A 25,860-nucleotide genomic window follows, 5' to 3' on the forward strand; every position below is an offset into this window, starting at 1 on the left:
CTGCCTGACAATGGTTTCTAAACAAAACAAACTGGAATGTCTGTGACTTGGAACCCCTCATATCCTTGGCCCTCCAAAAGATGAAGGGCTTTGGGGCTCTGCAGTCCACCTGTATGAACTCAAATAAAACGGGGCCCTGGCTGTACTGGGACTTGGGATTTGGGGGCCCAGATGACCTTCAAGTCAGGACGGCACAGATAAATAAATAAATAAATTTGTGAGCATCTCTTCTTGGCTTTTTTTCACTAAGTTTTAATGTGGCTCATTAATATAACCAGAAAAAGAGGCAAATAGCAAAATATTTGATAAATTCCTAATACCAGTATAGCTTGTGAGCATTTGAGATGTTTTCTCAGTTCCTCTATACAAGTTATGATTTTCTTTGTGCTCCACTAAAAGTTCCAGAAAGGATCTAATCTTTCCACTGTGGGATTATAAAAGTTTGTGAGCATTAAATCCTATCAAAGGATCTTAATAACATTTTTTACCTCTGCTGCTGCTTCTGCTGCTTTTTCCCAGATCATGTGCTGACAAGCAGAGCCCTGACTACTCTCCTGGTCTCTTGACTACTTTTCTGGGCTCTATGCGCTCCCCTAATCCCATTAGTTGCATGCCCAACTGCAGGATTATTCAAAACAAATTACTTCTGTCAATTCCTCACTCAAAACTCAAAATTGCTACCATTTACCTAATAAGAGTCGAAACTCTTTTTCAGTGACTTTTCAAGATATATCTGATCCCGTACTTCCAGTTTCCCACCACCCTTCTCCTAGCTTAATTGTACTCTTATTTAAATGCTTTTAAACTCATGTTCATACACCTCCACCTGAAAGCCCTTTCCTTTATCTCAAGAAATGTGTTATCAACTGTGTTATCTATCTTATACGTAGATAAACATTATTAATAATTTTACCTGGTTCTCAAGGTCCAGTTCAGGCAATACCACTCACATGAAACAAGTTTGGACCCCTCTGTGCTACCAGGGCATCATCATAAAACCAAACCTGTTGTCCATCTTCCTATTACAAGACTTAAGCCCTTGGATTCATGTTACGGTCATTTGTATGCACATCTGTTCTCTCCACTTCAGATTACAGATTCATTCTTCAAGATACTTTTGCACTGCACAGCGTATACTCTTAAAATAATTTGTGGAATATTTGTCACCACTATTATTTTTGCCTTCCACATTTTACTTCTTGTTTTTCACGTATTTCATGGTTGACTATGAACTACATCTTTAAAAATGCTACAACTCAGGGAAAAATAGTTCTGGAATGTTGAGTTAGTAAAACAAGGGGACAAATTCTGGCCTACACTCCTGGGTCTGAAAGAAGCCAGGCTGTTGATGCTCATTTTCGAGCTCTGTAATTTAAGATTTGCTACTTCCTTTACTCAGAAGATCTCTTTCGCTTGCTGAAATTCAAATCATCCTTCCAGTCACAGTTCAAGGACCCATTCCTTCGTGAATATTTTCACAGCCTTCTGGCCCCATGAAAATGAATTTTACTTGTCTTTCCCCACGTCGTTGACATAAGTTCAATTCATCAGCACCTACCACGTGACTACATAACTGCCAAACTAATATTCTGTAAATGAAACAGACATGGTTTCGGGTTCTTAAAATCTGGTGGGGAAAACCAAAAGGTAGGAGATAACTTCCATATCATGCGGTAGGTACATTTCACTTACTCCTCCATTATTTTATAAATTTCATGTTCATATGTATTATAAGAAGTTGCTTACACATTTACTTCCTCCACTAATTATAAACTGCATGAGGTTAAGGAGGCAGTTCATCATAATGAGAAGCTCATGGCTTGGAGAGGCAGGGGAAGAATCAAACAAACAAAAATGAAGCATAGCTTTGGAATCAGGCAGTCTACTCTAAACTTGATTTTGTTGCCTTTTTATTAGGCAGTCCTTTTTTTTTTTTAGAAACGTGCAAATAGATTATTTTTTATTTTTTATTTAAATTCCAGTTAACATACAGTGTAATATTAGTTTTAAGCATCCAATATTGTGATTCAGCACTTCCATACAAAACCTGTGCTCATCACAAGTGCCCTCCTTAATCCCCATCACCTATTTCACCCATCCCCCCACCCACGTCCCCTCTGGGAACCATCAGTTTGTTCTCTATAGTTAAGAGTCTGGTTCATGGTTTGCCCTTTTCTCTTTTTTGTCCCTTTGTTCATTTCTTTTGTTTTGTTTGTTGATTTTGATATATGAGTGAAATCATGTGGTATTCATCTTTCTCTGACTTATTTCACTTAACATAGTCTTTAGCCCATCTATGTCATTGCAAATGGCAAGATTTCGTACTTTTTTATGTCTGAGTAATATGCCATTTTATATATGTATATATATAAACCACATCTTCCTTTTTTTTAAATCAGATCTAGGGTTAGGGTTCAGGTTAGGGCCAGTATTAGGGATAGGTTTAGGGACAGGGTGAGGGTTAGGTTTAGGGCCAGAGGGAGGGTATGTGCCTGGGATCCTGTAGTTCAGAGACCCCTCCAGAGTGTTAGGCTTAGGGTTAGTGTTAGGGTAAGTGTTTAAGGGTTAGACATATTGCTAGGCAGTCTTAAACACATTATTTAACTTCTCTAACATTCACTGTTCTAATCTATAAAACAATTTTAATAATACATATTTTGTGTATTTATCATAAAGATTAATTAAGATGGTATATGTGCAGCTGGTAACGGTATGCTAGATGCATGGATGCATACAGCAGGTATTTGAATAATAGTTATTGAATAAAATAATGCACTCATTTTTCATTTCATTTTCTCTTTCTAAAAATATATAGAAAGAATTAGTGTAGATGTAAGCAGGCATGGGTATTATAAATGCACACATATGCACATATATATAATTTGTTTTTCTAGGAAATTCCATCCATGAATGTGGTAATTGCCAAACTATATTTACATATATAAATGGAGAATTACACAAATTGCTTCAATTTGTTTTAGCAAAATTTTTTAAAGTCTGACTTTTGAAAACTATTTACAAAGTTGGCAAATTAGCTTCTGCATATTAAACTAGCTTAAAATATATGAATAAGAGGAAAAGGACCAAAAGAAGCTGAAGTAGACAAATTGAAGTGATAATGATAAAGATTTCTTAAAATCTATTTTATGGAAATCAGTGGTCTTCATTTTTTCTGGATGTGACTCAATTAAAAATAATATGGTTCCTTAATGCATCATGAAGGAAAGAGCTAGAACTGACGATCGTATTTTTCACATCAAATGAAGCTGTATGGCACAATAAAGAGTGTAGAATTCATAGTCAAAAGACCTGGGTTTGAGCCTGAACTTTACCTGTTCAGATTATTACATTACACACAGCCATTGTATGACTTTGAGAATGTCATGTAAATTGTCAGATTCTCAGGTTCCTTTACTGATGAAGTAGTAAATGTAAAAGTGACTAATAAATTAAGTTCTATGCAAATTATTTTTATTCCTTTACTGTTTTATATTTAAATAATTTATCAAAGGCTGGGGGAAATAAATAAAAAGAGAAACAAATTAATGTGAATAATTGTTGAAGTCCACATGTTCACAAACAGTTTTAAATTTTCCAAATAGTTCCTAAAAGCATGGTGTTGGTGAAGGAAGGGTATATAATTATTTAGACCAGGGTTTCTAAGGCCTGACGCTATTGACATTTTTAATCAGATAATTCTTTGGTGTGGTGTTGGGTGGGGGGCTACCCTGTATGTTTTATGAGGTTTAGCCAACTGGCTGCCCACTAGATGCCAGTAACACCACCCTCTCTGAGTTGTGACAATCAAAAATATCTCCAGACATTGCAAATATCCCATGTAGGGCATTACCCTCTGTTAAGAACCACTGATCTAGACAGTTAGCTGAAGCTTCTTTGTTTGTCCCTGAATAGACTTGACCCCACAGGTGACTAAAATAAATTGAAATATTTTTCACCACATAAATCAGAGATGCACACATTTTTTGATATAAGCAGATAGTATCATCTCATATGCCTAATTTCCTTTTTGGATTATATCTCATCACTCTGGAAAAAGCACAAACATCTTATTGACTGTATCAGAATGTAATAACATTTATCAGCAAATCAATGAACTCTTTAGAGAGAGCAAGTCTGAAATGATTTAATGTGGCTTCTTTTTTCTTTTTTTCCTGAGTAGAATACTAACTACAGCAATGGTTTAGGAAAAATATTTGAGATTATCTGTACGATGTAAACTGACTCCTAGTTTCTGTAGTATCCTGCTTGCCCAAAAGCAGGCTAGAGTAATATATTCTAGGAACTTTATTTTTATTCATTTATCATTTAGATGATCTTGAAGAAAAATTCTAAATTCAAGCCCTATAATCACCATAGAAAAATAAAGTATCATCAGCTGGAAGCCAAATATTTTTTATTATGACAGTATGTTTTCTTTTGTCTGTAGTTTTCTTTTGCAGTTTTTGTTGTAAAATTTATCTAAAAGAAAAGAGGAAGACATTTTTCCTTTGAAGATAGTATTATTTTTGTCTCAAGTTTTTATTTAAATTCTAGTTAGTTTACATACAGTGTAATATTAGTTTCAGGAGTAGAATTTAGTGATTCATCACTTTGCATACAACACTCAGTGCTCATCACAAGTGCCCTCCTTAATGCCCATCACCCATTTAGACTATTCCCCTGCCCACTTCCCCTCCAGCAACCCTGTTTGTTCTCTACAGTTAAGTCTGTTTTCTAGTTTGCCTGTTTTTTCTTCCACCTACATTTATCTGTTTTGTTTCTTAAATTCCACAAATGAGTGAGATCCTATGGTATTTGTCTTTCTCTGACTTATTTTGCTTAGCCTAATACTCACTACCTCCATCCACATCACTGTAAAATGGGAAGATTTCATTCTTTTTGATGGCTAAGTAATATTTTAGTGTGTGTGTGTGTATGTGACCTCTACTTTATCCATTCATCAGTTGATGGACATTTGGGCTCTTTCCATAATTTGATGTTGAGTATCTTTCCATGTAACTGTTAGCCATCTTTATGTCTTCTTTGGAAAATGTCTGTTCATGTCTTCTGCACATTTTTAACTAGGTTATTTGTTTTTGGGGTGCTGAATTTTATAAGTTCTTTATAGATTTTAGATACCAGCCCTTTATCAGATATGTCACTTGCAAATATCTTCTCCCATTCCATCGGTTACCTTTTAATTTTGTTGATCGTTTCCTTCACTGTGCAGAAACTTTTTATCTTATGAAGTCCTAATAGTTCATTTTTGCTTTTATTTCCCTTGCTAGTAAGAAGTTGCTATGGCCGAGGTCACAGAGGTTGCTGCCTATGTTCTCCTCTAGGATTTGGGTGGTTTCCTGTCTCACATTTAGGTCTTTCATTCATTCCGAATTTATTTTTGTGTATGGTGTATGGTGTAAGAAAGCAGTCCAGTTTCATTCTTTTGCTTATTGCTATCCAGACTCTTAAACACAGAGAACAAACTGCTGGTTACCAGAGGGGAGGTTGGTGGGGGATGGGTGGAATAGATAAAAAGGACTAAGAGTACACTTGTCATGATGAGCACTGAGTACTGTATAAAACTCTTGAATCATTATATTGCACACCCGAAACTAATATAACACTGTTTGTTACTTATGTGTGAATTAAAAAAAAATAAAAAAATTTTAAATGTAACAATTAGCCCCTATATTACTCAGAATAAAACCCATAGTATTTAACTTTGGCCAACAAGACTCTATACAATCTTCTCCATATACCTTTTCACTCTTCTCCACTCTCCACCTTACCTCTTGACTTCTTGTATTCTTCTTGCACTTGCTCATTCCACTCTAGCCACATTGTCCTCTTGTATGTCCCTAAAACACATCAAATATACTTCTGCGTCAGGCCCTTGCATTTACCATTCCTCAGCCTCATATAGTCTTCCATCCCACTATCCCTTGATATTCCCATGACTTGCTGCCTCCCCATATTGAGACTTTTGCTCAGATGTCACCTTATCAGTGAAACTTTCCCTTACCACTGTATATATATATATTGACAAATCTTACTCCCTAGCTAGGTCTTCCCTAACCTCTTGTCTGCATTTTATATTTATATTTATAAACAAATAAAAGATATTTGTTTGTTGTCTTCTTCCACTGCTAGATGGGTGTGCCATCATTTCAGGGACTTTTGTCTCTCTTGTTTATGAATATGTCCCCAGCTCTTGGGAAGGAGCCCAGCAATAACAGATCTTCATGAATATTGTTGAATAAATATGTTAGACACTTGAGTCAAAAATGAGAGCAGTTCCTGCTCTTGTCAGGGAGAGAGACATTTAAAGAAAAGATCATTTAAAGTATCATTTGAAAGAAGTATGAGTACAAAGAGGATGAGCTTTTTAAAGAAGAGGTTCAAGGGTTGAGGATGACTTTATTCTGTAGGCAACATTTGAGCTGACTATTTAAAAATCAAACGACATTTACCAGGTGGAGGAGATGAGAGTGTAGGGCAGACAACAGAAACACAGATATAGATGTCTGAAAACACAAGACACATTAAAGGAACAAGGAACAGTTGTGACTAAAGCCTAAGATAATTAGAAAGGCAAGCAGATGAGTCAAGGGAAGGTAATTTGGGGCTGACTGGGAAGTAAAGCAATTTTCTCCATCCCAAGCCCCTAGTTTGTCTACATTAGGTTACCTTTATATAACAATTATGTAACAGCAAGTTGATTGAAATTATTCCATATTATTCTTAGTAAAAAATACTCCTGACTCTCATGATCTAATTCTCTATATAAAAATAAAGGCACTATATTCTATGCAATGTATCTTTGAAGATAAGGATATTAGATTTTGAAGAACTGAGGTGGAATTAGGGAAAAATACAAAAGTGTGGCTGCCAAAGGTATATGTCCTTCTCTTATTCTTTTATCAGAGTGCTTCTGATTAAGAAAAGGTATATTTCCATGCTAATTTTCTTCTTGCACTTCTTGTTTGCTTATCTATCTCTCCATTAGACAGCCAATTCCAATTTAGTGTCTGGTACATGCACAAAGCTTTAAAAAAGATTTGTTGGTTGGGTTGAAATTGCATCCAGTGACCTACCTACTTATACATATACCTAAAGATCTTCTGAAATTTGCTAATTTCTTGCTGTGTTTAAAACACAGAGCTATAAATTCCGTTAAACATGAAAGGAGGAAAAGAATGAGAGAAAGAAAGAGGAAAGAAAAAAAAGAGATAGAGAAAGAGAAAGAAAGAGGGAGGGAAGGAAGGAAACAAGGAAGGAATGAAGAAAGGAAGGGAAAAGAGAGAAGGAATACAGGCAGGCAGGCAGGAAGGAAGGAAGAAAAAGAAGGAATTGGATGCCTTCTCTCCATTCGAGAGAGTTTGGTTGTTGAGAGCCTGTGAGGGGGTAAATTTATTAATATGTCTTGCTTCAAACAACTGTCCAAAATCCCTTCTTTTTGAAATGTTGTATTGTCAGAGATCAGAATAATTTATTAATCTGGAATCTGAATAATTTTTATGGATCTGTTTTATGATGAAAAGATAGAAAATTTTCACTATTTACTAATCTAATTTAGGATCTTTTCTTAAACCTGTTAATATAATTTTCTAATTAAGGAGGACAGACTTCAAAGCCCAGGACCTCATGGTAAGCATCAGGAGTCTCATCAATCAGTAATAGAAGAAGGAGCTTATTAAAACACAGAAAATATTCAAAAGCATGACTCTTGAAATTCTCCAATATCTAATCAGGTCTTCACTCTCAAGAAGCTCACAATTTAGTATGAAAAGTGGACATACTAAGTAAAAATCAATAGACAGTGGTGCCTGGGTGGCTCAGTCATTAAGCGTCTGCCTTCGGCTCAGGTCATGATCCCAGGACCCTGGGATCGAGCCCCGCATCGGGCTCCCTGCTCCACAGGAAGCGTGCTTCTCCCTCTCCCACTCCCCCTGTTTGTGTTCCCTCTCTTGCTGTGTCTCTCTCTGTCAAATAAATAAATAAAATCTTTAAAAAAATTCAATAGACAGTATGTGTCTAGCGGCAAATATGAGATGGCATTAAATAAATTACAGGTGAGAGATGCACCCTCCAGAGGATTAGTCAAAGAAGAATCCATAGGGGAGGCAAGACTTTAAATGAAGCCCTAAAAGGCATATAAGATTTTGATAGACATATTTGGGGGAGAGAGAGAGAGAGAGTCTTTGCTGGGATAAGCATATCAATAAAAATAATAGCAATAATAATAATAGTAGTAGTAATAGAAATAATGTCTTCTGCTACTATCATTTATTGGGTATGATGATGTTCTGGGTGTGGTCCTAAGTCTTTACGTGAATTACCTCATTAAATTTTTATAACAAGCCTCTAAGGTAGAGGATGGAAATTACAGATGTGGAACTTGAATATTAGTGATTACAAGTGACTCCCCAAAGGGACATTGATGTGAACTAGAGTCTACCTGGTTCCATGCATTATATGATTAAGCACTAAGCTTTTCTGTTCAAGTGAAGAGTATGCTTTGAGAGGAAATGGAATATACAGCTGGAAATATACTTTGGAGCAGACCCTGAATACCAGTTTAAAGAGTTTGGTTTGTGCACATGTTTGTGGGTTTCTGGCCTTTTCCCTATAGAAATGGGGACATTCTGGTAGTGTTCAATAGAAAAGGTTTATGACTTATTACTTTGAAGGCACTATGCTATAGGCTGGGCAAATTAAAGGCAGAAGCCCAGGTAAGAGTGGGCAGAGAATGGACGGGGGAAAGAAAATGTAAAAAGGAAGAAAAATGAACTGGGAAGCTTTGGATCTAAGGCTCTCCTTAATTATGAACTCACTTTTATTTTTTGGAAAAATGTCAGAAATGAAAGTTGCAAAAATTTTTTAAATTCTAAGTTTAGAAATCTAAGCTAGTAAAATACACGTCTATTTTGATGGAGTAGCGGATTAATGCAATCCACAGTGCAGTAGAGAAATTGTTAACAGGAGCCAAAAAAAAAAAAAAAGCAGAGAAGAGCTCTAGAGGGAAGCACATCAGGTATAGAGGTGGCTCATCCCAGGAATTCCATCTGGAAACCAGACACAATAACACAGACCCATACCCAAATCTATAGATAGTTAATCCAACTGAAGAAAGGTAAAAACAGGACTCCAGCCAACTAGGCCAGGTAAGTGGCACGCCCTCTCCCAAGAACAGCACTGAAGTGCAGTAAGAAGACAGCTTTCACAATTGCTCAAAAAGCAGCCAAAACTATTTTTAACCTGTGCTTTGCAGGACCTTGATGAGCCTTTGCTGCTAGCCATTCCAAGACTGAAGCTGGGCAACTTGCATAGGGCTGGAGACGGATTCAGAATTTCCTGGTAGAGGCAGGAAAGAGCAGACAGAACTTGGGCAGATCAGATCCTTGTTGTCTCTAAGCTTAAATACCACCAACTAATTAAACCCAAACTTTATAATAGTCTGACTGAGATCGTAGAAGTGTTCCTACAGTGCTAGACATGAGTCTAGACTTAAAGCCAACCTTGACGTCCTGGATTTCTAGTCCCAGATTTCTAGTGGTTTGTAACGTAGTTTCTATAAAATGGGGTATTGGTGGGGTTTTTGTTTCTTTTTTTTAAGGAGATAAAGACATTAAAATTAGTCAACTGCATTCCTGGGCTGAGGAGTGGCTCTACTTACTAATACATGTGGTTTCCAGCCACAGTCCCATTTCTCGTGCATTGAAATCTAATGTTCTAAGATAAAATATTTTCTATTAAATTTGATAGGTTTAAGTAAAACTACATGACGTGCTTCCATCAAAAGAAATGAAAATCATTCTTCAAAGTGGAATCAATTTGCAATTGTGACAGATGATGTTTTTCAAATTTCGCTGCAGTTCCACAATGGCACTTTGATGTCCCTGAAATAATTGACATTAGAAGAAATTCTCTATTTTAAACTGTGTTCTACTTTCAGTTTGGTTCTTCATAATAGGAACACACCACGGGGTCCTGGATTCTTGCAGTTTTTATTTTGCAAGCGACTTTGCATCATAAATAAAAATCTGCTTTTTGTAAAAGAAATTTCTGATTTTATAATAAAAAATGTTTTCTCATTTTTATACTGGAAAAAAATATGTTCTTCCTTTCATCAATTAATGTATATTGATGCATACGTTATCATCTATATTATATCACATATCTTAGCTGAAATATAGCTCTATTCCAAGCAAACAAAGATTGCATGTAGTTTTTATTATTTATAAAAAAAATTTCCTGAAGACTAAAGAACAAAGCTAAATGCTCATTTCTTCCAAAATTTCTGGGGAATAACCAGGCTGAGATCATCACAAACTTGAAGCAAAAGTAACAGAGGATTAATAGGCTGACATCAAGCTCTGTGCCCCCCGATCTTGAAGCGTCTCTGCTGAGGCATGGACACCCGAAACCCCACCTACTGAAAACTCCTAGGCAGATGCAGATTTTCTGTAATGATAGCTTTGAAATCTTCGATCTTTCGTTATTGTGGGTTCATGGCAAATTTCCCAATAGTTCTCAAAAAATGAGAAAATAGCAACAGTGCAGTGAATTTTTCATAAACATAAATATATTTCATTTAAAGGACTGCCCTTTAAATAGGAGAATGTCCTTTTCTTAAGCCTCTTCTTTATAAAATAATTATTATTGTTGATAGTAGGATGTTTGTTGTTGTTTTTAACATCCTTACTTGGCAAACTGAAAAGTTGCCAGTCTTGTGTTCATCCCCACTTGCTTTTCTTTGAAACCATGCTAAATATCCAAAACCTGGAATGAGAACCACTACTGTAGAAAATACCAGTGGGAACTTCAGTGAATTTTCTTCCCTCCAGCGCCATGGCTTTTGGGGACACATACAACCCATTGCCTCATTTTTTTAAAGAGTAGGTGAAGTAGCAAGAGTTCTGTTAGAGTTCTCTAGCATCTAAGACATTTCTTCAGAGGATAAACGTTATATCCTGGTTTCAATAAAATACCAGGGGACTAGATTAAAAATATCATTGACTCCTGAAATATGTATTACAACATCGACCTCAAAGTAGTACTAACATATCTGCCATGATTTTATCATTCCTCAGTCTGAATCCATTTTACAGTGCAGATTAACTCTACTACTTGCCAAAACTGAGTTTCGTATCATTTAGTTATTTGATAAGATGTTTCCAGATTACTCCATCCCTTTGTGTAACTTTCAGTGAAAAGATTTAGTATCAAATGCTCACGTCACTGAAAATCACTGTAATTGCCAATGTCTTCCGGTATTCTAGGATCAGTGGAAGTAACGAGAAGCTGATAAGATTGAAAAGTGTCCTATGTAATTTGACACCATCTTGAGAAAACACGGGGTGTCTGTGAGTTGTGTTCTACCTGAGTAATGGTATATTTGACATTCTGTTGCTTTCTTTCCCTTTTCCCCTTTCCAGTGAAATCAGATGAGTTACAGACAATCAAGAAAGAATTAACCCAGATCAAAACGAAAATTGACTCCTTGCTAGGGCGCCTGGAGAAAATTGAGAAGCAGCAGAAGGCGGAGGCAGGTAAGTGAAAAAGATCTGTGGCCACAGACATGTCACAGTTAAACTGGTGAAACGGTGTCAGTCACAGGGACAGCGCAGGGCCCGGGGGACGCTGGCCAAGTTTAACAGGTTAATACAGACACATGAAGAAGGTCTTTAAGCCAAGAGTTGCCAACAATACAATCTGAGCTTTTACTCATTAGAGAACATGAACCAATTTGTCTAAACTTCATATTTTTAAACAAGGAAAAGTGTTTTGATGGTAATAATCATAGTTGTATTATAATTAAAAGTTAATAGCTCAATATCAAGAATCCTTTAAGAAAATAAAATCAACTACTGGAATATCACTGTCAGACTAAAATAATATATATTTAAAGAAACTAACTGCAGAAATACAACACATTTCAGAAACGAGGATTATAAAGCCCAGCCCCTACATTGCTCCAGTCCCTGTAAAACCAGTACCCAGTTTCAGGGTCCTCCGCATCAAGAGCATGCCCCTGGCCATCCCCAGTCAAGTCATTTGATTATATCTTTTACAACTTAATGCCCCTTCTCCTTTGAACTATCATCCTTGACCTTATTTCTCTTCTAATACAATTCTAATGCCCTCGTCAAGTGGCTACAGATATTTTTTAAATCATAGAATATGAGAATTGGGATAAAGTTAGAGCTGAGCGAGTACACAGTTTGAAAATCATGTTCTGCAAGGCCTCACATGCCTCAGAGGCTCCCTGGAGATAGGATGAGGGTTAGAAGGAGGCCCAGGAGATAGATGAACTCATGCCTCCTCCAGATCCTGCCCTTGCTCTACCTCTGTATCTATTTTATTACTGGGTTTCAACATACGACTCCATTTGCTAAAAGAACTTCACTTTTCAGGGGCACCTGGGTGGCTCAGTCAGTTAAGCGTCCAACTCTTGATCTCAGGGGGAAAAAAAAGAACTTCGCTTCTTAAAAAATACAGTTTTGAAAGCCATTGATCAAATCCACCCTCCTCATTGCACAGATGAAAACACAAAGGTTCAAGGAGGTAGATTGATTTTTCCATAGTCACTTGAGTAGTGAGTGATAGACCTGGGTCTCAAACCACAGTCTTGTGAGTGAATCCAGTGCCCTTCCCATTTATGGTTTCAATCTCAGGTTCCACCCAGGACCTGGTCCCAGGATTTCACTGACTGAGGCCCCCTGGGTTACTCCTAACTGATGAGAACTGGTTGGGATCCTGGGGCCCGTGAGCTACACAGCAAAGAGGAACCTGCCTATGTGTTCACTGTATCACTGGGTGAGGACTAGAGCTTTTACCTCCTGGTGATGAACTAGGACTCAAAGATGAAAAGAAGGCAGATGTGAGTTGGTGGTATAGCAGAGTGAATGAGGGAAATAAACTCTGGTTCAGATTCTCACGCACCACTGACTTAGCCTCCTGTTTCTCATTTACAAAATAAAGACAGTAATCCCTACCTCACATTGTGAGAAACAAGGTATCATATGTAACTTATATAGCACAGTAATTAGCACAGAGTAAAGGCTCAATAACTGGAGCTGTTTGGCATTGGTAGTAACACAAGCATATATAGGCAAATGAATATTTCCTACTATTTTCACACAACCCATTTTTTTTAAAAACATGAGCTATATACCCAGCACTTGGAATGGCAGATTCTCACTAATGTGGATGAGGAAGAGTAGATAAAACGATCACTGTATTAAAAATTTCTATTATCAACATATTTTCTACTGAGAAAAGATATGGGCAAAGGATCGGAGTAGACATTTTTCTAAAGAAGACATACAGAGATGGCCATCAGGGACATGAAAAGAGGCTCAGCCATCACTAATCACCAGGGGAATGCAAATCAAAACCACCAGGTAAAATATCACCTCACACTTGTCAGAATGGCTAGTATCAAAAAGACAAGAAACAACAAGTGCTGGTGTGGATATGGAAAAAAGGGAACCCTGGTGCACTGTTGGTGGGATTGTAACTTTCCACTATGGAAAACAGATGGAGGGTCCTCAAAAGATTAAAAATAGAACTACCATATGATCCAAAAATCACATTACTGGGTATTTATTTATTTGAAGACAACAAAAACACTGCCTACACTTCTTAAGAGAGAAATTTAGATTTTAGAAAGTTTTTTATATGCTGTCTATGGCACTAATCTAAAATGTGGCTGTAACTGAAATATTCTGTGATGTCGCCTAAATCAGTATTTCCCTTTGAGGAACTTCTGTGAAATTCGTTATTATGTAAAACAACCCTTACAGCAAAGGACTTTGATAACCAATTTGCACTTCAGTTTAAAGGATTATGGAGAACTCATTTAAATATAAATCACCTCAAAGAGAAAAATGTGATCCTTATTCTATCATATTATACCTTCCAGTTTCCTTCAATGAATAATACCTTTCACATATCTTCTTGGAAGATCATCTATAAATGTAACACCAAAATTCAAAGCTTGCATTTTCTTTTCATGAAAGGCTGTCACCTTATTTTTGTACGTGTTTAAACTTTCCCAGTCATGAGAGGGTTATTTTTAAAATGATAGGCTTAATCTTTTGATATTTATGTCTTTCTTACTTTAACATGTTAAGAAGAAAATGGAATTATTTAATTCGTAATTTCATTCACTTAGTAATTGTCTCCAGAACAGCATTCGTATTTATGGAGATAAGATGATTACTTTCTAGATTTTCTTTATGAAAAGAAATCAGGGTTGTAAGGAAGGAGTCAAGACTGGATTATAGAAAGTGGAGAGAAATATAATAAAATTCTTTAAAAATACTCAATATTTCCTTACTAAATTTAAGGGAGCACTCATTTTAATGTTTATTTGGTTGCTAAGCTAATTATTTCGTAGCTAACTAACATTTACTCTTCATTATTACTCTTCTATACATCTCTCATTCCCAGTCTTAGTTATTTGATAATGAAAGTTTCCAACATAAAGTACTGGCAGGAAGGAGATGGGAGATCACAAACCAAAGATGGGGAAACTACACAACATGGAGATTGTCCAGTATTCAAGTTTCATACTATCATTTTTTTCTTTTTTGTTTGTAGTGAATTTCAAAGCTATGAGGAATAATTGTAATGAAGTATAACTACTTGATTTGGGAATCTCTATACCTTCAATTGCTTCTAATAGATATTTGTATGGTGTCTTGTCTCTTTCTTTGAGATTGTAAACTTCCTGAGCATAAGGTCATGTCTTCTCTTCCTTCTCTAACTCCCCAACACCAAGTACTACGTACCAGGCACAACCTGGCAACTCATTTAACTTCTCTAGGTCTCAACCCCTCAAATGTAAACTAGAGGAATGGATTATGACCTCAAACATACTATCCCGACTTTTAAATTACAGGTAGCATAAATCCACAATGCATATATTATTTTTTTCTTGAATAATTCAATAAACACAACTTTGGGATATAGTGTATGTAGATTATTGAAAACAACAAGTAACACTTATATCAATGTAGTCTACAGTTGTGCCTCATTCCTGGATGATTCTTTTAAAAGAGCCACATGTAAATGGCCACATAGGAATGGCACAGTTTACATGTGGTTTACACAGCAATGTTAAATGACCAAAAAGGGTAAAAGAGGCAAGAAGGAAAACTAAAAACTGGGTATCATACAATGGGCACAATTAATACAGGAAACTACATTTTTTAAAAAATCAAACTTCAGGCATAAAGTCTCTGATGTGAAAAGGCAAGTAGACATTATTTAATTCAATTTTATTTTCAGTGGTGTGCCTGATACATGGCCATCCAGTCCTGCTTGGACAATTCCAATGATAATAGCCAAAGTTTGACCTAAGCATTGGAGAGGTCACAAACCAGATCCCATAAGATAAATTCATCCCCCCCAATATGTTTGGTAAAAGATACAGAATTTTAAAAAATAATGCCCAAGAATTATAATATTACAAATAAATATCAAAATACATAACTGCTTTTGAAAAGTTGGAATCTTTCAATATTGCTATCACTTTATGCATGGCATACTCTTTTCAGTTTGCTAATATTTTTATTTACCCAGTTCACACATGAATGTTATTTACTTGGTTGGTCTCTGTTTACGTTTGTGTCTCAGATGCCTATGATAGGTTCTCCTTATAAGTCACCAAACCAAAAGGTCTTTTGTTTTCACTTGGTTTGGTCATCCATTTTATGTCCCCTGAAACCAAACTAATGTCTCATCCATTGTGAATGTAACAGCCAATTAAATATTTAAAAGGAGCTATAATATTTCACTCCCAACCTTTGAACAGAGAGTCAACATAATTGGCCCATAGATGTTCAACTTAGCGGCATTCAGATTTTTGTCACAGCATCTTTGAAGCCGTCTTTTCTCTAAATAAATATCAATAATTTTTTCAGCTGCTTCTCATGTAATTTGGTTTTGCATCTTGAACCATTGTCATCTCTCTTCTCTGGTCATTCTGTAGTTTGTCAACCATATATTGAGGTACTCAGAATGGAAAACATTGCTCCAGATCATATCTATAATGTGTTCCCTATAACATAACTATTTCTGCCACCTATAACGTGACTGTTTCTGTTCTGAATACCTTACTGCTAGCATTTGCACTCTGGATTAAGTTGGTGATGTTTCTGGTTACAGATATTGGATTAAATACATGAATTGAGCTCTGCTGTCTCCTGAAACTGCAATAAAATGATAGGATTTAAAAAATGAAAACCTCTAGGCATAAAGAGAATGGGAACAGAATTTTAGAAGCTAGACAGCAGATGGAGAAATGCACCTGACTTAACATATCCTAGAAACCTGGGTCCAATTTTAAATGCAGAAATCCCAAAAGGTTCAAAATTAAAAACATATTCTTCTGGAAAAAGAGTTATAAATGGTTGCAAGTCTTTTGAGTCGAATTCCTACATCACCATTCCTAACTATCCCTGACCCACTAGAAAACTGATGAAGCTTCCTACAGAAAAGCTACAACAGCAGATCCCAGAGCTGGTAAAAAACAAATTTAAGTGCATTAAACATTAAGGAGAGAAGTGAAAGTTTATACAATTACTGTAGAAATTCCAAGCATTCTCCTCCCCCTCAGCTGCCAGACAACTGGCAAGACACTAGCAGTTTTCATTGGGAATATGAAAGGAAAGATTTAAGATGTTGGCATAGGTGCCACCCAAGGAAAAGGTCAATGAGGTTATCCTGCCACCCAAGGAAATGGTCAATCAGGTCATTGTAAGCACAATATCCTTGTGCTTACAAAGCTGCCCATTGATATTTTAATACCCTACTGGTAATATGAAGGGACAAGCATCACTCAGTAATAGAAAACACTTAACATAGAAAGGAGATACCAGAAAAGGAAAGAAAAAGAAAAAGAGTTTGGAGGAAACAGATTGTGCAGAAGAATAAAATTTTAAAAAGGAAAAAAAACACCGATTAATACACTCAGAAAGGAAGAAGATATTGCATTCATGAAATAAGAACATGAAACTAAAACTTGAATATTCAGAAGACAGAGAAAAGAGATTTTAGAAATTAACATATGATAGGACAAATAAATAACTCAATACAGGACTGGAAGACAAAATTAAACTCTCCCAGAAAATATAGAAGAAAATAGATAGGGAAATAAGAGGATATGGGTATGAAAATCACTGGATGAATATCTGAATAACAGGGTTTCAGAGAGAAAGAGGACAGATCATCAAAAACATTTTTTAGAAAAAAAAAAAACTGAAGAGCATAGTTAATCAGATTGAAAGAATCCACTGAGTGCCTGAAACAACACATGAAAATAGATGCACATCGAAGCATCTCACTGTGATATTTCAGAACATGAGGGCAAAGAGAAGGTTGGTCCTACCAACTTCAGAGAGACAGGAAAAGAGAGAAAACAGTTTTCATGTAAAGACCAGGAATCAGAATACCAATGGGCTTCTCAGCAGCCACAGTGAAATGTAGAAGGCAATGAAAACATGCCCTAAAAATTCTGAGGGAAGATCATTTACAAGCTACAGTTCTGTACCTCATACCCAAACTCTTAAATGTGAGGGTAGATTAAGGACATTTTCAGATATATAAATATCAAGAAGTGTACCTTCAATTCATTCTTTCTCTGAAAAGTACTGAAGGCGGTACTTCACCAAAACAAGGAGGTAAACCAAGAAAGGGGAAACATGGCTCTCACAAAGCAGGGAAACCCAAAGGCAAGAGCAAGGGGAATCCTCAGGATGGTGGTAAAGGGGATTCTGGCATGAGCTGTGCGAGGGGCCCAGAAAGAAATAAATCCAAATCAGAACTACTCAAAAGCTCTGGAAGAGACTTTTTCTTTCTTTTTTTTTTTTTTAAAGATTTTATTTATTTGACAGAGAGAGACACAGCGAGAGAGGGAACACAAGCAGCGGGAGTGGGAGAGGGAGAAGCAGGCTTCCCGCGGGAGCAGGGAGCCTGATGCGGGACTTGATCCCAGGACCCTGGGATCATGACCTGAGCCGAAGGCAGACGCTTAACGACTGAGCCACCCAGGCGCCCCTGGAAGAGACTTTTTCAAGATGAAATTGATCAAATGGCTAAAGGGTGGGGAAGTGAATTAGTCGAAATGAGATTTACACGTCTAGTTAAAGTTTGCTTAAGTACATAGAAGTACATAGGGATGTAAATTAAAAAAAAAAAAAAAACCTAAGGCAGTTTTTAACATCAAAGAAAATAGCATTGTTCAGGAAAGAAAAATTATTTATTATATACTAATAGCTTAGCTGCACAAAGCATTTACATACTTAAAATTATTTAAAAACAGAAAATTGATCTAATCTAATTTACAATGTAACTCCCTAGAGTGATGGGGTAAGTGGGGACTGTGTGACAGAGAACTCAATCCTCAGCTTTCTAAGTATGATATCAACAGACAGAGCATGAAATTGATTAAGAAATAGCAATATAAACATGTTATTTAGAAATATGAGGGCACATATTTAAAGGAAAGAGCTGAGTGGAAAGCCTTTAAGGAACTGAAAATGGTGAGCAGGTAGGAATGGAAGACTGCTATTTTTCATAACAAGTCTTGTGGAAATATTTGACTACAAAAATTAAAAGTCTTAAAGAAGCTAAATTTAAAGGGATGAAAAGAGAGTGAGTTGTGTTTAGCAACTGGATCAAAGCTTTTCCTTCTGCTTAATGGATGGAGAACTTCTTACAGTTATCCCTAGGATAATTGTAAAAGAAAAATTGCACTGGACAATTACTAAAAATGGCAAGGAAGACTTTATTCTAGACTACTGCAATAGGGGTCAAGACTAGTACAATATGGGATGGAACTCGAACTCTACTAAAACAAAAGGCAGGATCATTTTTAAATGCTAAGCTAATGGAAAAGTATTAGAGGACATTAGTACGGAGGGTAGTTGGTATGATTGGGCCATCTGTGTTTGCTAATTGACTGTTATGGAAGATAAGCTTCTACTCTGCCACAGAGACTATCTTTCTTGATGATTACATTTCAAAGGGATGGCTTCTAGGTCTTAAGAAAGACAGGTTGTAAAAGATTTACATCTCAAAGGAGCATAGAAAGAATTTACAATCACAAGTTTTCTAAAGTTAAGGCTCTAAGAAAAAAGAGGTCAGGAGCTTCTTTAGTTAGGAAGAAGCCTGTCAAATTTGGTCAAGCTGAGAGGTACATTAAGGTCCTTGGTAATAACTCAATCACCATCTTTCAAAATTGACATCTTTCTCCTCACTTTCTTATCTCATATACTCTACTCTCTGTGCCTGTCTCTGTTTACATCATAACTACATAAATCCTGTCAATCAAATTGCCAAACTGAACATCTTCTATTCCTTCTACAGCCAGTGTTGCAAAACCTTACCTCAGTGTCTTTTTACTCCATCCCTTCTATTTTCCCAATACTGTTGCCTGTACCCAAACCCTCATCATCTCTCACTTGCTCTGATGCACTCATCTTATTTTTTAACAACTTTATTGAGGTATATTTTACATAGCATGAAACTTACCCATCCCAAGAGTGCAATTCAATGACTTCTTAGTAATTTTACCAAGCAGTGCAACCATCACTACAAATCAGTTAGAACATTTTCATCCTCCAAATCCTCACCTGGTAGTTGGTCTCCCCACTTCTAGTTTGCTTCCTCCCTAATTCATGTTCCCTGTGGCAAATAGATCTACACTAGCAAAACATCTAAGTCCCCAGGCTCAAGAATCAAACAAAACTAGGTTTGGGCGCCTGGGTGGCTCAGTTGGTTAAGCGACTGCCTTCGGCTCAGGTCATGATCCTGGAGTCCCAGGATCGAGTCCCACATCGGGCTCCCTGCTCGGCAGGGAGTCTGCTTCTCCCTCTGACCCTCCCCCCTCTCATGCTCTCTCTATCTCATTCTCTCTCTCAAATAAATAAATAAAATCTTTAAAAAAAAAAAAAAAGAATCAAACAAAACTAGGTTCAATCCTATTAGAGATCTAGTCCCAAAACTTACTAGTTGTATGATATTCGGAAAGGTCCTTATGAAATCTATAAAATTGGGGGGGGGGCGGATTAATATCTATCCCTTAAAATTATTGTGAGGTTTAAATAAACACAGTATCTCTGTAATTTTTAAAATCATTCATATTGAATTTGTGGTAACCTCAACAATCCAGGGTACTCCATGAGAACAACTCCAGGAATATACTTATGTAACTGACATTTTAACTGGAAAGCAATCCTCCTATGTAGCTTTCCTGATGCTCATTTATGACATTATTAGTATTACCATCCATAATAAGTTGCATCTCTTTAAATAGCATTTATTGGAATCATTGAGTTAAATTCATATTATATACAGGTGTTGTAATGTAGAATTTTTTTAAAAATACAGCTTATACTAGTATGCAAAAACAATAGTTCCAGGGTACTTGCTTGGCTCTAATGAATAATGTGACTGCTTTGTATCAACATTCTTTCCAACCATCTGCTAAGTACAATTTAGTTAGCAATTAGCTAGCAATTAAGTCGGCCTGTCAAAAAACTTAATTGCCAACTCAACCAATTTTCAAAGTTATATTAATGATAATAGCTATGCAGCAAACTGAATTTAATAAAAATGCTTTGAGCATAAATCCCAATAATTCTAACTTGTTTTCTCAATCATATATAGCTTTTGAAATAGAAATGTGATGTGCAAAAAAAACTTTTGAATAGGAGGGTTGAAATTTAATATCAAATTATTTTCTTTTGTGGCTTTCTAAAGCCTGAGGCATTTTCCCATAAACAGAAGCACCTACCTAACACTTGCACTTCTTTCCCTTTGACAACCATTATTTAGTTGGAACCTGTGCCCCTAACTAAACAGACTTCTTCACTCTTTAACTTAAAATTGTCTGGTTACTGAAGAGAGTCAAAGCTCTATCAAATTAGGCCTTTCTTCTAGAGAAATATTAGGAAACAGCCCAGGCTATGGAGTCAGAAAACCTTAAGCAGGAATTCTGATTCTTGCACTTACTGGTTGTGTGACCATGAGCACCTATTTCTCCATCTGTAAAATGATAAAGAAGCCTCCCCTGCAGGATGTTTCAAGGCCTATAGGTAATGAATGTTGCATGGTCAGCACTTTGTAAGCACTCACTAACTTCTTTTTTTCTGTTGAAATCCATAATTTATGTAATATTAGAGATATCTTTTAGGCATAAGCTGCTAGCTTTTTGGTTCCTAATCCATTCTTTTAAAAAAAAAATCTAAAACTCACTTCGCCTACGAAAGAAATGCTGTGGTCACCCATCACTCTGACTTAAAGAAGACAACAGAGACTCCAAAAGATGCCAGTGTTCAAAAACGCCCTCCCCCTGGAAGCCCTTGCAGACTTCACACTTTATTTTTCTCCTAAAGGCTTATCCATTTGAAAACAAACAATATTCTAAGAAACTCTCAGACCCCACATTTTACTTTGACTTGGTGGTATGGGGCTCTCATGGAAAATGTGGCAAGGATGTTTCTTTTAACCTCTGTGACTTCATATTTTTGCTACCATGATGCCAAATTCAACAAACACTTTGACTCTCTGAAAAGAATTTGACACCCAGACATTTATGTCTGTTTTTTAGTTCCACAACAATTCATGAATATATTCAGCAAATATTTCATTTGTGTATAAGGCTCTGAGTTAGCCATCAGGGCTACAAAGATGAATAAAAATGTTTCTGCCACAAAGAACATTAATAGGAGAGACATAAATATGTATGCACACACATACAGACCACATATACACTCGACACTCACAATAAAAAGGAAAAGCTGTAAGTAGAAAAAGAATTATGCAAATAAAGAGAATGTTATAAAGTTAAGAGTAAACTAAAACATATTACTCACTTCTAGTAGAAGTAAAATTAGTTATTCAAAAAAAAATAGAACAAGTTGCTTTGTTTCTGTTTCAACAAAATAATTACTGGATCAAAACTGCTTGTTAAACTGTGAACCAACAGGTTAATAAACAAAATGTGCTTTCATGTGTGATTTTATTCCTGGAACCTATCATTGTTTAGTGATTATAACATTTCTCACTGAGGTAATGACAAAAATCTATGATGACTACATATTACCAAAGCACAGGTTGATTGTATTTCTCTTAAACTGCTATGAATTGACATTTTTTTTTCTCAGACCAGATAATGTCTTCCATACATTTAGCTTTCAAGTTAATGAATGGATGAATGAGGATAAGTCCTAGGTTTTTTTGCATTGAACTCTAATACACTCTTGCCTTTGAAATAGGCTGTCAGAGGAGTTCCATGTATGTTATATAACACACACACACACAAGAGCAGAGAATAAATTAAAACACTATGCCTATCTAAACAGAAATGAAGCCAAAATTGTCTTTGTAATGTATGACTCTTAATGGTCAGTAGTGATGAATGATTTTGACATACACTGTCTGTAGCCATCAAATAATCAATATAGATTCAACTCAAGAACTATTTTTGAGCCTATTATGATAACATGTTTGTGTGGCCTTTACACTTTAGGAAACACACTCACCCTTTTTTCCTCATTCGAGTTCACAGCAACTCTCTGAACGATGTTATTTGCATGCTCATCTTTTAGAGAAGAAAGCCATAGTTAATAGGAGTAGTAATTAACAGAATTATGGATCTCAAATCCTGTATCCTTTCTAATAGCTTATATTATCTCTTCTATGTATAAGCACTCGGTAAGGGGTACAGAACAAATCAAACAATTTCTTGATAACTGACTTGTATTGCACTTTCCACTTTACAAAATATTAACATCTATATTATCCCCTTTGTGACAGTGACCTTTTGAGACAATAGCTCAAATATTAAGGAAACGTAAACACCAGAGAAAAGGATAACAGTAGACTAACAAGACAGCATTTGATCTGGGCTTTGGTTGATCAGGAGAGAAGGGATCCCATCCAGGTAGGAGGATCAGGAGAGTCAGCTTGGATTTCAGCATAATTGCAACAAATTGATACACAAAGTCAAATGAGGGCTACTCATCTTTAAGTTCTGATCCTACATGGGTTCTCTGAAAATCTTCCATGCTTCCTTGGTCAAAGATTTTCCAGAGGAGAAAAAAAAAAAAACAGAATATTAGTTTCAACATCAAAAAGTAAGGGTTCCGGGCACCTGCGTGGCTCAGTCGTTAAGCGGCTGCCTTCGGCTCAGGTCATGATCCCAGGGTCCTGGGATCGAGTCCCACATCGGGCTCCCTGCTCGGCGGGAGGCCTGCTTCTCCCTCTTCCACTCCCCCTGCTTGTGTTCCTGCTCTCGCTATATCTCTCTCTGTCAAATAAATAAATAAAATCTTTAAAAAAAAAAAAAAAAAGTAAGGGTTCCCAGAGAACAAATATTTCTGAAGTCATTAGAGAAGAAATGTATATGTCAGACCAAGTAAATTTCCAAAATAATATTAATCCTAGGCAAAAGTACAGTTATGTATTATAACGAAAAAATAAATATAATGACCTAAAATTGAGAAAGTCTGGCTTTAGGAAAAGTTGTAAGATTCAAGACATTTTTCACTGTATAGGATAATAACTGTTCAATCCCAAACGTCCATTCCTTTCTCATTCTTGAAATACCAGAACCAGGTGGTGAGAACAGTGGTATTTTTTAAAAGATTTTATTTGTTTATTTGAGAGAGAGAGAGCACAAGCAGGGGGAGGGGCAGGCAGGGGGAGAGGGAGAAGCAGGCTCCCCACTGAGCAGGGAGCCCTACTCGGGGCTCAATCCCAGGACCCTGGGATCATGTCCCGACCTGAAGGCAGACGCTTTAACCAACTGAGCTACCCAGGCATCCCAAGCAATGGTATTTCTAGCAAGTAGCATGGTGACATAGAATGGCAAAATGGGAGGGACCAGGTGATAAATACAAAAGTCACTCTTAGGACAAAGATGGAAGGGTTGAAACCAGAGTTGCCTTGTCGGATACATTGTGCTGCCCAAGGCGTCAGCGGTAGTAAAGACTGTAGGGTAGAACATGGGATGTGATTAACATCAGAAGATTCAAAACTTCAGTGCTCAAACGTATCTGCCCATCACAGCTTTCCCTCAGTTGGTGCTGCTGGCCAGAGGTGTGTAGGTAGGTTAAAGGTCAAGAACTGTAGAGGACAACGATCTGTGGAAGGAAGGCGAGATGAATAAAACCTAGCAATTTTCAGTAGCAGTTAAGTTCAGCATGTGTTTCATCTGTATCATTTGCCTGATTTGCCTTCCTTTTATTTATTTTTTATTTTATTTTTTTCTGATTTGCCTTCCTTTTAATCCAGATACTTGGGTCATCTTCCCCAGATTAAATCTTTTTGGTTAAGTTTGACAATAATCACTTTAGAATCTTCATAGGAATTTCTAAGCTAAAAGTAATGTAGACATCAGAGAAAAGGGAATTTATGCTACTTGTTTTCATCGGGACACTCACATATATGAAGATAAAGAGGGTAGCTTTAAAAGCAAAATTTACATCTTCACTACATTAGTTATGTTGTTCTATGGAGAAAAGGGAAACTAACAAGTTGATAGAAAAGCATCACAGAATGTATAGTCTGTGTCTACATGTAGGAAGTAAATGTGAAGAAAAGGAGCCTAGGTTTTGTCATTTTAAGAGACCTGTAGTAATTACTTTTAGCCTTTTTGGACCCACACCAGCTCTTCTCCTCCTCTGGAATGGAGCCTCAGCCCCACAAGTTTTTCACTGTTACTCCCTGATCTGCCCAGGCCTCTCATTCCATGCTTACTGGTGTTGTTATCTTGACATACTGGCAATGAGGACCATGTGGTCTCCTTTTTTGCATGTAAGAGTTACACATTTATGTAGTCCCCCTTCATAGTGTGCAGAACATTTCCCAAATATAAGCTCTGTTAATCCTCACAGCAACCCCAGAGGTAGGTATTTTTATGAAAGCTTTTATGTAGATGAGGGAAGGTTGACCTACTGTGTTCCAATGACCTGACCAAGTGGCCAAAACAGACTCAAGCCCACTGGTAAGTAGCTAAGCTGACCTAGAATCCTGTCCTCTGACAGCAGGGCCAAGGCACAGCCCTACCCTTCTGCCTGATTCTCAATACATAAACTTTAGTACTTGGAGAATTAAAATACAAGAACACATGTATTAATATGAGTAACTGTTATTAAAATTTTAAACAACTTATAGAAGAGGATACCTGCTTATTTATACATCTTTTTTATCAGTTTATTGATTTACAAGTTAGTTGTGTCTGAAAAGATTTGTGCTGAGTCAAAATATATATATACCAATGCTTACTTTCTTTTTAACTCACATTATGAAGAAGACTAGGAATGAATATGCCTCAATTTATTTGGCTCTATAAACAATCTTTATTGCCATAAAATATAAATAAATAAGCTTAAGATGTAGCATCTCTTAAAACTCAAATCAAATAATGGGATAATTGTCTGGTAAAATAACCATAGTCAAAATGAGTGAAAACCACAAGGCTTTTGAGATAACCATGTATAGATAGGAATAAGTTAGAGAAGGAGGTACATTAAATGATCTTGTTTATTCAGTACCCAATGCTTCTTGATATTTTCACAGGAAATGAAAACCAACCGCTAGGGGAAATAATTATTATGTTGTCAGCATAAATCCCATCTGGGCGAATTTCTGTAAATGGAACGCGCACACCCTGGTAATTAGAGGGTATTCTATTAATGTAGAATGTAGCTTCATTTGTTGAGCACTTATTATTTGCAAATAACTCTACTAAACTCATTGATTTACTATTTCACACTCTGGAAATTAAGAAGTAGTAATCTTAATTGTACGGATGAGAAAACTGAGGCAGAAGGAGGGTTAACC

General features: G+C 36.5%; 1 protein-coding gene and 1 long non-coding RNA gene across 15 annotated transcripts in view; one reads left to right on the plus strand and one right to left on the minus strand.

Annotated features, from left to right (window-relative positions):
* The window catches only part of RALYL (RALY RNA binding protein like), a 658,970-nt gene that overhangs the window by 599,443 nt on the left and 33,667 nt on the right, over nt 1-25,860 (plus strand). For 13 of the 14 annotated variants that reach the window (XM_081816201.1, XM_031025013.1, XM_081816192.1 and 10 more), the window contains one exon: nt 11,439-11,552. In XM_081816201.1, coding sequence (XP_081672327.1) covers nt 11,439-11,552 — 114 coding nt within the window. Of the gene's footprint in view, nt 1-11,438; nt 11,553-25,596; nt 25,691-25,860 lie in introns of all 14 variants that reach the window. The other variant, XM_081816199.1, reaches the window with a different exon arrangement.
* Nucleotides 1-25,860, minus strand: part of LOC145720928 (uncharacterized) — a 288,979-nt gene that overhangs the window by 25,511 nt on the left and 237,608 nt on the right. The gene's annotated exons all lie outside the window — the stretch shown is intronic.

This window comes from Leptonychotes weddellii, chromosome 4 (genome assembly GCF_054177405.1).
Source record: "Leptonychotes weddellii isolate Sample4059 chromosome 4, ASM5417740v2, whole genome shotgun sequence".
In the NCBI taxonomy this organism is placed as follows: domain Eukaryota; kingdom Metazoa; phylum Chordata; class Mammalia; order Carnivora; family Phocidae; genus Leptonychotes; species Leptonychotes weddellii.